Raw genomic sequence first — 15,259 nt, 5'->3', positions numbered from 1 at the left:
AATTACCCATGAGTGAGTGAAATGCAGCATTAGCTGTAAGTAGAACTACTGACTGTCACAGATTTAATAAAATATTCAGCAACCTGAAAAATTCAATTATATGGTTGATTTCAGGAAAACAGACAAGAAAAATAAGAAACTTATGCATTATAGATGATGTTAGCAAGCCAGACACCATAACAGAAGTCTGGCATTAATGGGTCAAGATAGAAAGTGTTAGATAATCCTTTAAACTGTTTCTGAATCCCAAATATTGAGCCTGCGAGCTTGATACTGACTATATAGAATTTTTCTGCATCTGTCTTCTTCTCCACTTAGAACTAAAGATTTTCTTTAAACAGGCACAGGGAGTACTCTAGGATGACAGTTTCCTGGCTTAGTCTCATAAACAGAAATGAGAAGTATCAAGATCATGTTATTTCAACTAACTCATTTAGGAAGAGTTTTCAAAGTTACAGTACTGGGTCATTTTCTAAATGAATGTCACTGATGTTCAAAGTGTCTAGGAAAGTACTCTCATAATTTATGACAGTGATTTAAGATGTTTTAAATATGATAAATTAAACCAGGGAAGAAATCACGCCCCTTTCTCTCATGTCACTTTTTCAGATGACCCTATGAAGAGATGAGACTAAAAACAGACTTTTGCTTGATTGTTTCTTTTACATTTTCACATAGAATCCACAGTACCGATACGCAGTTATAAACTGAAGATATCTTCTGTGTCTTTAACATAATTTTCTACTTCTTGGAAAATTAAATTAGTTGAGTCATACTTGAAGCTTGTGGACAGTGTCCTCAGAAGTTCTAATTCAATAGCTTTAAGTAAAGTACAAAGCTATAAGAGAAATATATTCCTGATATGAACATCCACTAACTGAGCAGAAGGCCAGGTTATGAGCTCTTAATTTTATGAATATTTGGATGCAACTTCATGCATTTTGGTAAAAGGAAAACTATCCTCTGTCTCCTTCAGTTAGGTAAACCCTGTAAATTTTCCTTTATATTCATCATTCATCAGAATTTAATAAACACAAATATGAGCTTTTCTAAATGTCTAGGTCCCATCTCAAAGACCTCACTAGTTAGACATTATTTTTTTTTTGTCTTTTTTTTTGAGACAGGGTCTTACTATGCAGTTCAGGCCGGCCTTGAGCTCACTTTGTAGCCCAGGCTGGTCTCAAAATCGCAAGGATCCTCCCACCTCAGCCTCCCGAGTGCTGGGATTACAGGCGTGAGTCACCACGCCCGGCTTTAGTTAGACATTCTTAAGAGTAATTTTATAATGTCAGAAGAGAATTCAGATAATGAAGAATACTTGCTTAAGCCAACTGACTTGAGACTTCTGGGTGCTTTTACTTTTCTGGATAAAAGTAGTAGATGACAACTGAACCAACATTTTCTGAATCTTGGCTCTGCCAGGCACTATGGGAGGGATTTCCATAAGTACTAAAGGTGGTTTATTATACAGCATCAATTTCAAAAGAGTAGGCTGCTGTATAGATTTCTACTTCTGAGCCTATAGTGGTTAACCAAATGATAACTGATTTTCAGGGACTCGTCCTCATGTTAAATGTATTTCTTTTTAACAATACGTTGAGTACAGTTGAACTTGAATCACTTAAAATCATAGCACAAACCATTTTCTGATTTATCTAGCCCGTAAGGCTATCTTTGTGTTTTATAGTATGAAAGAGACCAGATTTTTAATTTAATAAAAATTTATTACGAAAATGTACATGACCCAGTTTTCAGACATAGTGAAAGTGGCTCTCTGGAAAGGGGGTATAAGTTTGCTGCCGAACAAATCTCATTCCATGCCTCTGACATGATGATACTAATCCCTTGTATTCCCACCACTCCAGCATCCTTCTGTTGACACTAATTGCCATCTCTATCCATTCACCTAACATGAAATTAAAAAAGAGATTAAGCCCTTGAAAGAGTCCTTGGAAATGTCTGCCATCATTTAATTTCAATGATAACTTCTTGTCTATGTATTTTTTGTTTTGTTTTTAACTCAAGAGGATGAGCTTTGCCCCTGTCATCTACTCCACAGGCTCAGAGCTCCTTTGGGAGTTTTAACAAAGAACTATATTTACTTCAAACCTTAACCAACTGCATTAATAGTAGGTTCAATGCTATAGATTTTCCTTACATTGCAGTAACAAGCTACAACTTGAGGACAATTCTATTCAATGGTCACAGTAATGATAAATGTGACTGAGCTGGCAAATCTGTGGGCCAACAGTAATTTCAAAAGCTGGAATAGAGATTCTCAGACACATTTCTACTCTTTTGAATGTGTATACTTGTAAGTTAATCTCAGTCAGTCATTAAATATATTAACATAAAGTGAAAAGCCTTTTACTTAGCCACGATTAATATTGTTGAGCTTGATTCTTGAAGTGGTAAGTTCTTAGCCAGGTGAGGTTTGTGGATCCCTTTAAGCACAACACTTTGGGAGGGTAAGGCAAGAGGATGAAAGTTCAAGTCCAGCTTGGGCAACTTAATGATTTCGTGAGATCCTGTCTTGAAATTTTAAAAGTTATAAAACAAGAGCTGGGAATGTAGCTCAGTCTGAGGATCCTGGTTCAATCCCAGTACACACACACACAGAGTAATAAACTCTTTAACCAGTTTCTATACATAATTTGCAAGTCACACATACTCCTTCATTGTAAAAAATACTAGGAAAACATGTACACTCGCAATAAATCTGTTACTCAATTTTGTTGGATGTATAGTTCCCATTAGTAACTAAACTAAGTTATCTAGCATTTTCAGATAAATCAGTGTGAAATTTATAACACAAACCTATCAAAACAATGACTTTTAATTGTAAAATAAATCATTTAAGGTGTGAAACAGTAGAGGTTTACATCATTCTGTTAATAAAGAATGTTATGATGATCAACTTCTTTGTATAAAAGTTTATAGGCTACAGTCTGACTTTCTTTAATTTCACTACAAAGAAATACCCCAGAGTTTCAGAGAACCATCTAGCATGACACAGAAGAACCTATGATCTTGGGAACTTCAAGGGTTCTGGTTCTAGTATTAGTAAAGACGATGGAAAACTTTTACCTCTAGAAGAGAATCAGCTGAGTCCAAAAGACAGAGGACCAGGGTCCCTACTCGGGCCATGTTATTGACATATGAAAAGGTGATCAATAAAATCGTTACCAGGTGGTGCACGAACATAATGCCAAAGTCCTTAAAGAGGAAAAGACATAGCCACATTAGAGTTCAGCAACATCATGACATTTCCATTCACCCACCAACCAATAAACCAGTACTTACTGAGACCCTCTGTAGGTCTAAAACGGGATACTAAAATGAATAAAATAGAATTCCCATCCTCTGAATTTTATCATATAGTGGCATAGACATAGGAGAGCTAGGACCACACAGAATATGATCAGGACAAAAGCCAGGAAGGAAGAGTGATTTTTAATAAGCTAAAGAACTTGAAACTATAAGAGGAATCACCACAGGGTTCCAAGCAAAGAAGGGTACAACTTAGAAGGACGTACTACTTTGCTACAGTTTGGACAAGTGTCTCCCCAAAGACCTATGTGTCCTATGTGTTAAAGGTTTCGCCTCCAGTCCATGGTGTGAACAGAGGGTGACAGAACTTTTTTTTTTTTTTTAATCGGTACTGGGGATCGAACTCACGACTGCCTGCTTGCAAGGCAGGTTCTTATGCCATGAGCTAAATCCCCAGCCCCAAGATGACAGAACTTTTAAGAGATGGGGGCTAGTGGGAGAAAGTCAGGTTGCTGTCGGTGTGCCTTTGAAAGAGATATTGGAACCCTGGCTCCTTCCTGACTCTCTTTTTTTCTTCTGGCTGTCATGAGGTGAACAGCTTCTTTCACAGTGTGCTCTCAACATGATGTATTTCCTTGCCACAGGCCCAAAGACAAAAGCCAATTTCTTATAGACTGATACTTCTGAAACCAGCAGTTCAACTAAACCTGTCCTTCTTATAAGCTGATTTACCTCAAGTATTTTGTCACGACAACAAAAATCTGACTAATACAATTTTAACAAGATCTTCTTGGGAGCAGTGTAGGTTAACTAGTCCACTTCTCTGTTTACTAGTGGGTGTAATTTCCAAACTATAGGTTGCATTTCTGACCAGTATGTAGCATCTTTGAAGGGACAGCTGGCTCAGGCTGGGACAAAAGTTACTGAATAGCTCTCAGACCCAAGTCCTCTGCTTATAGGAGGCCCTGTGGGCCACACTGTAAGGTTTGAACAGTGCTACACTCTAAATGCTTATGCCTACCTTCCCCTTGTGGTCTTATGTTAGAATCCTAATGCCCAAGGTAATGGTGATTGGAGGCAGGTCTCTGGGAGGTCATCAGGCCAGGGAGCCAGAAGCCTCATGAACTGGATTAGTGTCTCTACAGAAGAGTCCCTGAAGAGCTGCCTGTCCCTTCATCTTGTGAGGACATGACCAGAGGTGTCATCTATATCTAGGAAACGGGCCTCACCTGATATCATCTCTGCCAGTGTCTTGGTCTCAGATGTTCCAACCTCCAGAACTGAGAGATGTTTTTGTTTTTAACAAACTACTTACTCTATGGAATCATTCTACAGAAGGCTAAGAAGATTATGACAAGTGGTGCTGGGTTTTGTGATCTTATATACATTTCACGGAATGTGCATCTCAAGTTAAGCATCCTACCTCCTGAACATGCTTCCTAGGGTACTAAAATAAGAACCTTAACATGTTGGATTTTCTGAGAGGCCCTACACAAGCACTCCTGAATTTTAACCATTATCTGTTCACAGTCATTTAAAAAAAAACTGGGGGCAGAAGGAATATCAAAATGATCATCTTTATTTTAGCCAATTTCAAAGGAGCTACCTAAGGGAAAAGATTTTCTTCCTCTGTTATTATTTCCTGACCATCTGGACATGGTTTGACAGGACATGGAACTTCTGTTACTACAGTCTGTTTTACTGATTTTTATTGTAGTTTCCATGTGTCTTGGAGTAGACCTGAATATTAGCTCTAATATTGCTCTAACTGAACAAAACCTTTTGAGAAAGACTACTCTTCTATAGACCAATTAACCAAAGTGAAAAGCATATTACAAAACTAAACTATGAATGCCAGGTGTGATGGAACATGCCTATAATCCTGCACTTGGGAGGCTGAGGCAGGAGAATCATTACCAATTTGAGGCCAGCCTGACCTGCATAGCTAGACCATGTCTAACAAAACAAAACAAAGTCCCAATTAGCATATGATCAAATCCTGGTTACATAAAAACCGCAAGACATAGGTTACATCTGATGGAAATTTTTTCAAATAACTATTCTTGGAGGTCAATTTTCATGTGGCCATTAATTCAACATTGGCAAAAATATTTATCACATATTTAGTATGCCCTGAAGTTCAGGGAGAAATATGCAAAGAAAATACAAAAGATGTATGTCCTTGTGTAGCTTAGATATCCTAGTTGGGGAAAGCAGACACTAAGCATCATAAGTAAATGATGCATACGCAGGAAGGTGAAAAGTGCCACAAGGAAGCTCCATAATCATGAGGCAGCACCAAGGTAAAGGCTCTGTCCATCAGTCCCTGAATTCTGATGCGTTCAAGGAATAGCACAGAGCACGGCCAGAGTGAGAGAAGAATTGAGGAGAGTGGTAGCATTCTTTATGCATAGCTTTCTTTTTACTAGCTTATTTCTACCTATCAGTAGTGTTTTTAAAAGACAATTTAATTTGGTGAATTGAAAGTACTCACTCAACCAGATAATTCCTGGTATATGACTAGTCTCAGTAACGTATGTACTCACAATGAACTGAGAATCAATGAGGTCAAGAATAAAGTGATTTCAGGGGCTTTGAAAACAATTTTATTTGCTGTATTGGAGTACTCACAGGCACTCGTAAGTATTCTCCTGGAATACATCCTGTCATCGTCACCATGAAACAGGACTAAATTCTTACTCTGACAGGTGTCTTTCCAACCTTCCTCACATTCCATTGGTCTGGACTATTTCCCAGTCTGTTCTCAGGATAGACAATTGTACATGTTACCCAGTGGACAACTGGGTAACAGCCCTCAAGTTGGTGGAAACCCAGCCAAGCTACTTTGATTTTTTCTGACTTACTGACACTGACAATTTGGTCAGGGACAGGTACCGGTTCTTTGGAGATTCAAGTTCATCTTTTACCCCAGGAGAACATGGAGACCCTTGGGTGCCTCCTCAGGTTGGAGGTGCCTAGTTCTATTCTCTGCACTTGTTTAGCTCTCATGGCTTCTGCCCTGGTCCCTAATTCACAGGGTGAAAGGGACACTTTCCTTTGGGCCTGTCCTTATCCTGGCTCTAAAGTAAAGTTGCCTTTTTCACACTCAGACAGCTATGTGTTTCTATTCTCCAGTTCAACTCAATTAAACAATTACTTTTCAGTGAGTTTGCCTGTGGTGAGATAATTTGTATTTTGAAGCAAAAGTTCGAAAAAGTTAAAACCATTGTCTTTATAAACATGAATAGACTTTTCAAGAATATGTGCATCTTATTTAGCTTGATGGAGATTATACAGAGTTTATTGCATGCGAGCCAACTTGTAACCCAGATTCCGACTCATTAATTTTGTAATTTTGGTAAGGGGATCGATTTCCTCCTCTGCACAGTAAGTGCATTAGGCTGAAGTTGTCAACTCTGTAATCCTCGGCTTGATAGCTGCAGTAATGAGACAGCGCTTAAAAGTCTTTAACCTACTTATTTCCTACCTGGAGTGGGAGAGTGAGTATTTACGCAAGCAAGAACATGAACACACCCTCTACTCAGTACCTGTTCCAGTCACTACATTTTGGGATTGGAAAAGTTAACTTAAACAAATTTGTTTAACTGGAGCTGTGTGCGATTTTCTTCCCCCAGAAGTTGCTTAATATTTATGGATACATCCATGCTCATTGATTACTGAGATAAACAGGGTACTAGTTTCCTAAATATGGTCAGATTTTGAATGAAATTCAATTATTTCTCTCACTTTCCATTAATATAGTCTCCAAACTAGCCACGCAGCACTGATGATGGAGACCACAGGCAGAAGAATCACCAGTGCTGTTTCAGTTAATTCTAACCTGAACCACATTCAGCAAATCCATGCCATCTGTCGACCTCATCTATGCTCGTTCCTTCCGAATCATATTTATATCTGTTCTGAGGTCTCTGGCAGACAAGGAACTATGATAATGCTCTGAGTTTAATGAGTAATTATATGCAGGTGCAGCTTAATAGTTTGGGCTACACCTGCAATTCTGACATTTTTGTATTACCTAGGGTTTGCTAAGTCATTAAAGGTAGACAATATCAAAATGCCTTAGGCATACAGTAAAAATTGCACAGTGATGTTTTCTACTAGAAAATGAAATCTTTTCTCTCCAAGTTATTATATATTAGGTTCCACCTGGTGTACAGTGTTCTTCCAGATAATAGCAGCTTCAAAACAATAGCCTAGTTAAACTCAAGCTAATTTATCAACTGATATTTTAAACTGTTTCTTAAATATAATTAAAACACCCAGTGCTTAATTCAACAGTTCAATGAGTTTATATTTTCTTATGCTTAACACACAGATAGCTGAGTACCTACCCAGAACAATACCTGCACATTTATCATTGTTCAGCTCTGAATGATGCTTTTGGCTCACTGAAAAACAATTCTTCTCTATTTAATTTTAGAGTGAATAAATGTAAATGGATTAAAACATACAGAGGATTAGAACAATTTTATAATTAAATTTCCTAATTCATATCTGATATAAACATCAACAACACAATGTCCTTGAATAAAGTAAGATTCATTGAAAAATAAAAGACTTCTTTTTAGACAAAGTTTGCTTTGTGAAGATAGTTTTTGCATATAAATTTCCTGGACCTAGAAAATATCTATTTTATTACTGTGGGACTCACAGTCATTCCCATAGCAGTAGACCAATTTTCATTATAGTCATATTTGTATGAATATGAAAAAGCCATGAATAATGGAATTGGTCTTTTACATTTCTGCTTCAGAAAGCATTATAAACAATGAATACCTTTAATGAAAGCTATGCAGTCATGAATTTATATGCTGTTCACATCCTCTCACCCTGACACGTTTCTCTGAGTGGGCACAGAATCTGGCTCAAATAACATTTTTAAACAAAACTGTCACTTCAGATTTTATCAATACAAGGTGAAAATTTTCCATTTTCATATTTATAACTGTGGAAACTGATCAGAAAGAATGCAGACATAGGCTTGGCTGAAAGAACATTATCATTTTAGGCTGAAAATGTTTTTTAGCATTTTCTGTAGCAGCAATTAAACAGACCGTGATCCTAAAGCCCCTATTCAAATGTATGTGGAATGAACGAGCATTCTTGAATTTATTAAAATTAATACATATAGTTAATGAATCTGCAGTCTAACTCATAGGAATAGAAATAAGGCACTGAGGACTAGGTTACCCTTCAACAGATTTTCAAACTCTCTAAGAAACAGAAGGACAGCATCGCTGTTAAAGCTGATTTTATTTAACTGGTAACTGCAGTAACAATAGACTCCACCCCACCCTTTGTAGTTTTATTATTTGAACCATTAAGGCACGTAAGAATTTGTATGATTTTCAACAAGGATTTCTTTCCTGAGATCAGTAACAGTTTCCTTTCTCTTCACTCTAGATTTTGCAAGGCAGGAGTAAAATTTAGATGCTCAGACCAGGAGGTCTCTGAGGAAATGTATGTAACTTGGCAATGTAAGAGGCAGGCAGCTACTAGAGCTCTATCTCCATTCCAAAATGAATAAACAGATGGTGAGGAGGTCAGGCAACAGTTATGTACACCAAAAATAATCACACTGAATCGGCTTTTCCATTGACTGCATATGAAAATATAACAAATTCATAGTCTTCGGAAATGGGTCATTAAAGTCCTGATTAACAACATAACAATACCTTTTTCAAAGGAGAAAAACAACCCTCAAAATAAGGCACCAACAAATCATGTTAAAAATACTGTGATAACCAAAATACATCGCTCAAGCAAAAAATGAGATACAGTACCAACAATTCATAGCAGTACCGCCAGTTGGTTTGTCCTGGCTTAAGAATGTTCCTAAAATAAGTAGCAGAAGTTCTAAAGCTTTGACAATTTGATTAAAGCGAAACAAGATAAAACAAAGAAACAAGGGACTAAAAAACTGTTTAGGTCTTGAAACTAAAATGAAGTGTATTTAGGGTGAAATACAGAAATCAGTCAATTCAGAGTTGCCCAACATTCTACAATTTGAAGAAACTTATGCCTTTCTCTTCCTAGCACAAGATGTGATATAAATGCCAATGTTTGGGTATTTGTAATTTATCTGGTTGTCATATTTTAACTGGCCTTGAATTTTGACTCACTATAAAGAGAATTAGTTAAATGGACCACTTAAAATGACATTTCAAACGTGACTCTTGAAAATTGTAACTAATATTTATGGGAAAATTTGGGAAGGAACAAACAAGTGATTCATTTGGGAAGTGTTTATTCAAACTACAAAGTGGCAGAGTCTTTTCAGTAATGAATGTTATTTTTTTTCTCTAACATTCTGTGTAGTGGGTACAACCCCATTCATACTAAATCAAGAGTCAAATGTATTTTAAGATTTCCCCTCAACAGATTAAATGTTTCTACCAGTGGACTGAACGGGTACAGATTTCACTATATGAGAGAGATAACTGTTACACAGGGATATCTTTCTTAAAAAGAAACTGCTAAGAAATTAATTAGTTGAGGACTTCACTAATTATAGGTACCATCAAAATCACTGTAAATGTGTATGGAAGTGATTTAAATGTTTCTCTGCGTCACTCTGAAATCTGACACTCCCACTGTTCACCAAATGTGCACACCGGGTTATTCTACTTGGGAAGAGAGAAAAGCAAATCAACTTTTGCTTCTGAATAAAGGTTTATTGGAACACCACCACACTAATTTTTTTCTTTGTGGTAGCTTTCTTGCTATAGAGGTAGAGGCAAGCAGTTGCAATAGAGACTGAAGCATCTGTAAGTTTAAAATACAACCTGGCCCTTTGTAGGCAACTTTTAGGATGCTTATTCTGGACTCATATCAGAGAATGTATTGTAAAAAACTTAGTCATATCATAGGAGATGAGGCAATTGCATGGTCCTAAGGCAAACTTTACCACATTTTCTTCTGACAGAAGATGTGTAAGAGATTTCAGTTTCATAGCTTTTCTGAAGTAACCTTATTAAACATGACCCTTGTGATTCACTTAAGTTATAAATAAAGAATTCTGGTAGGTTCCTCCATCGAAAGTCTCATGATCAATTACAACTACAATTCAAAGCAATTTGAAAGGCAGGGAGTTTCCCTCCACAGCTTCTAAAAGCAAGCGCTGCCTGCTTGGATTCTATGTTACTTTCCCTGTTGCTAGATGTGTCACTGCTTTATGGCTTTTAGAAACAGATATAAATGAGATAGGGAACTGCTGTGTAAGCAGTATCTCCCTAATCTTTCTTCTGTGCAACATTTATGATTCCGTTTCAAGATTAAGAACTCATAATCTTGTCAAGTGTGAATTATTTAGTTAATATTTAATCTTTAATTGATTTTATTACTGGAAAAGGACGCAATAAAATTTTATTTGTGTAATAGGACACAAAGCGATAATGCTACAGGTCACTTCTGGGGAGGAGGCCTGGCCAGAGAATGGCCTTGATCTGTGATGCCCCTGAGTCTATTTTTTCCTCTCCTCACCAAAAGCAGCCTCTCCAGCTGCACGCTGCTTGCAATGATGTAGATTTTTAAAATTATACCAACATGTCATTTTGCTCATTGAACTTTAGGTCCTCAGAAGTTTCATAACACTGCAAACCTTGCTAAGTCACAAGCAGCTGGAACTAAAATGCCTGCTTTACATGGATTTTTGGGCTGTGTTTACCCTTGGTCTAATCACACTAGTTTGCAGGGATTTTACTGGGATCACTTCTGAAACATTTAAAATCTACTGCATGTGACATTCTGAAGTGATGCACAGTTAACAGACTGAACTTCCTTTTTTTTTTTTTTTTTTTGCAGTATCTCTGGGACAAAGGCAATAGCAACCACTTGCAACCAAGACAGCCCAGCTGAGTTGAAAATACACAGAATGATCAGTAGGGGGCAGCCTGTGCTCAATGAAAATTACATTGCAGGACACAGAGCTATCATCCTCATTTGTATTGCAAAGGTCTCGAGGTCCAAAAATGACAATGAGCAATCAAAGACTGAATTTGGTGCGTTAGTCAGAAGATGGAAAAAGTCTCCTCCAGGTCAACAGGTTTGGGTTGGTGCTACAAGTTGTTAGGAGGAATTCAGTGAACTGTTACTCTGGTCATCAGCCTTCCTTTCCTTCTTAATCCTCTTCTTTCAGCTGCCTGAGCATCCCCCACCTCACAAACACCCAGAGCATTAGCTGTAGAATTTACTCTAAGAAAATACCCAGAGCCATCACTGTAGATTTTATCCTAAGAAAATACACAGAGCTCTAGCTGTAGAATTTACTCTAAGCATCTTACCTCTAGGTAGATCTCTGGCCAGGAAGTTTTTCTGTTTGGGATGCTTGCATTTTTTTCTGTCTATTTGCTCCCGCTGCATTCTGGTGAACACGTAGCTAACCCTCTAATTTGCCCACTAATTCCAACGTGTCAGTGGCTCTGATATTGTCATTTATTCTTAACCACAATCCCGTAAAGCAAGCACTGCTTTGAATTCCATTTTACAGCTGTGAAACTCAGGCACAAAAATGCCATACAAAAATGCCCAAAGTTAAAGCCAGATGTAAAGCCAGATGTGGTTCTGTGCGACTCCAGAGCTCAGGTTACTGCCTCTACTAGCTGCTTTTCAGAAAAAAAGGCCTGAGGACAGATGACTGTGAGGGAGAAGGCAGCAGAGAGGCACTGTGGAAACACATCAGGAGAACACTCCTGAAGGATGGGATGAGATGGGGAATCAAGAGCTATGGGGCAAGGAGGAGTGGCCTTGGGGGAGCACCTCATCTTAGGAGGCCCAAGGGAAGGAGAGGAGCAGGACTTAATGATATTTATGAGATTAGAAGATGGGGGAGTCCAGGATTCTAGGAAGACAGCTATAATGAGCTGAAGTAGGTGTTTCCCCAACACTCTGAGGACGACTTGAGAGGAAACTCCCTAGAAGAGGCTAAATGAATAAACTTCCCCAATGAAAGAGGAGTTTCCAGGGGGCCAGTGGTACCTCCTGAGAGAGGGTGGGGCTTCACTGGCACCCTTTGGGCCCTAGAATGTGGGTCCCTCTTTAATTCAGCAGCACATAAGCTCTAGACTGAACCCTCTTGGTCTATGAACAGCAGAATCTGGCTGACTACACTGACAGCCCCAGGGCTACCTTGTGACAATCATCTGATTATGAGATTGAGAGGCTCCCTTCATAAGGCAGGTGGACAATATGATGGCCAGAGAAAGCTACTAGTCAAAGCAGCCTTGGAATGAAATTCCATGAAGATGTCCCACAAAACATGTTTCTTTTCCAGAGAAGTGTTCTATCGCTCTCTCAGTAGCCTGCATACATCACTGGGCTGAGATGCTTTGGGACAGGGATGCAACTTATTAAAATGAGCTGCTTCTTTGCTTAGAATCTAAAGATACAGCAGAGTCTGAAGTTACAGTGGAGAAAAACAAACAGGATGGAAGACTGAAAGTTAGGGACAATCTGCCTTGAAAGGAACCTAAACTTACTCAATGGTAGAATATTTTGATTCCAATCACAGAGACACACAGAGCAACTCTGTCCACCTGTGAAAGAAAGGTTAAGTGATGTACTGTGTCAACCAGTAATGGCAACAAGGTTACACAGAGAGAGTTCTACATCCTTCTCCACCCTCTCTGATGATCAGAGGTCATCTATTACAATTTTAGGTTTGTAAGCAAAGAAAGGATTTGCTGACACAATGTGAAGCACTGCCTGGGAGTCACATCCTCAGCAAAGACCCTGGACGAGCAATTGGCAAATATTTAGGTGTCAGGACCACTTTATGTTCTTAAACATCTTTGAGAATACCAAAGAGTATTTGCTTATATGGATCCCATTTATTAGTATTTACTGTACTGAAGAATTTTTTAAAAATTAAAAACACATTTAATTTAAAATAAGAGCAAATTTCATTATATATCAAGAAATAGTTTTATGAAGGACAAGTATATTTTTCCAAAATAACAGTGAAAAAGTTGATGAGAAGATTGGCATTGTTACACATTATTACAAATCTCTTTAATGTCTAGTTTAACGCAGAAGAGCTGGAATCTTGTAAATGCATCTATCCACTCAGTTTGCTGCCAAATATTGATTTGAAGCACTTGACAAAAATCCAGGGTCAAACAAACAGGTATTTGGAAAAGGGAGGAGCACCCTAATATCTTCCTTGGATGGTTATGGGTGAGTATTTACCCTCTTTGACACTGTACCAAAAATTGACAAGTCAGAAACTCGTAAGTGTGAATTCCAATGTAGAATTTAAAATTATATCAGTATAGTTCATATATTTCATGACATTAAAATCCACTGGCCTTGAATATATCTTTCACTCTCCTGTGATTTTAGACTATCATGCACACTAATCATTTTAAAAATAATGGTTCACCAACTTAATGATATGTTTTACTATATAATAAAAATCTCATCAGAGAAGTCTAAGTACTGACGATGCTATCAAGCTCTCACAATAGACACAAGTTTTCTAAACATTTATTTGTTTTATTTGAAAGCTTAAGTTTTATCCAGAGCAAATAATGACAATTTTCTTCAAACAACTGGGAAAAGCTTGTTCTGTGTTTTCATAAAAGTGTCTGCAGAATATGGCTGGAGTAACATAGGTTGTCAGCCATTCTTTCAATTAAAAATGGATTTCTATGGAGAAAAACAGTTTGTTTAGCTCACAATACAAAAAACTAAATGTACAAAATTGTTCTTGAGACACTTAGGTATATTATGATGCTACTATTGTTTTCTTATGCCTAATGCCCATTTTATCACATAAAAAAATTGTAGTGCCTATGCCAGTCTAGAGATTTAATAGAATTAATACTATTTACTCTTTTTTTTTTTTTTTTTTTTTGTCTTTTTTGCTTTTTATCGGTACCAGGGATTGAACTCAGGACTGCCTGCTTGCAAGGCAGGCGCTTATGCCTCTGAGCTAAATCCCCAGCCCCCAATTAATACTATTTACTCTTTCATCAAGGTCATTTTCAAATGAAAATAACTTTTTTTTCTCCCAGCAAGTGTGTGGCGATGAATGACTGCAGATACAATGTAGCACTGCTGCCAGAAATTTTACCCACTTTTACCTTTGCATTCTCCAGGCAAATGTTCACACAGTGACAAAGCAAATGACACATCAGCTATTACAAAAACAGTTTTAATTTTGCAAACCTCCTGAAAAGGTCTTGATGATCAACCAAGGATTCTAAGACCACATCTTGCAAACTGCTGATATGGACAAATTAGTGCTATACTTCATTCTAGGAAATGCCAGTTAGCCATATTATTAATAATAGTGACACCAGTTAAAATAAGCTAGGTCCTAGGGCAATAACAAAGTCTCTAAATCTCAGAGGTGAGTCAAAGGCTTATTTTTACAAACTACATGTTACTATGGGAGAGGAGTATAGTTTGCCTGAGACTTGGGCTGAAGGAACAGCCTGTATCTTTAATGTTCCTAAATTAATATATAGAGGGAAGGAGAACTCTCTAGAGGGTCTCACAGCAATGAAATACTCCGGCCCAGAATTGGCACAAACCAACTGTTTAGAGTCTCCTAGTCACATGACTCCAACTCAACCAGAGAAGGGAAAGGGAAGGGGGTACTCAGAAGTACAATCGTAGATGTGCCTGCGGATAGACAGCTGGCAGTGTTTGATAGCGAGAGCAAGATGGACTCTAGAGACCATGATATTTAACCTTTAAACCACACTGCCCAAAACAATGTTTTCCCTAGTAGAGGAAAAAATGAGAAAAACAAACCTTTTCATAATGATAAACTTAAATCACTGTCTTATATTATAAGATGGATTTTCTCTTTCTTTTGTTAAAATCTATTATTTGATTGATGAAAGATGATACATTTCCAAAGAAAAACAAAGCACTGCAATCTTCCACCCCCCACCCCCCCCCAGTTCCAGAGATTGAACCCAGCACCTCTGCACTGAGCTATATATCCAGGCCTTTATCTTTC

The 15,259-nt window shown here is 37.8% G+C and overlaps 1 protein-coding gene across 3 annotated transcripts in view; it reads right to left on the bottom strand.

Annotated features, from left to right (window-relative positions):
• The window catches only part of Cers6 (ceramide synthase 6), a 267,795-nt gene that overhangs the window by 38,980 nt on the left and 213,556 nt on the right, over window positions 1-15,259 (bottom strand). For 2 of the 3 annotated variants that reach the window (XM_003478656.5, XM_003478655.5), the window contains exon 7: window positions 3,088-3,216. The exons of the other annotated variant lie outside the window; for it this stretch is intronic. In XM_003478656.5, the coding sequence (XP_003478704.1) occupies window positions 3,088-3,216 (129 nt within the window). The remainder of the gene's footprint in view (window positions 1-3,087; window positions 3,217-15,259) is intronic. 3 annotated transcript variants of the gene reach the window in all.

Source organism: Cavia porcellus, unplaced genomic scaffold (assembly GCF_034190915.1).
Source record: "Cavia porcellus strain 051 isolate PalLab524CR breed Dunkin Hartley unplaced genomic scaffold, mCavPor4.1 scaffold_12, whole genome shotgun sequence".
NCBI classification, from domain to species: Eukaryota; Metazoa; Chordata; class Mammalia; order Rodentia; family Caviidae; genus Cavia; species Cavia porcellus.
The sequence above is the reverse complement of the archived record's forward strand: the minus strand, read 5'-3'. Positions and strand labels throughout refer to the sequence as shown.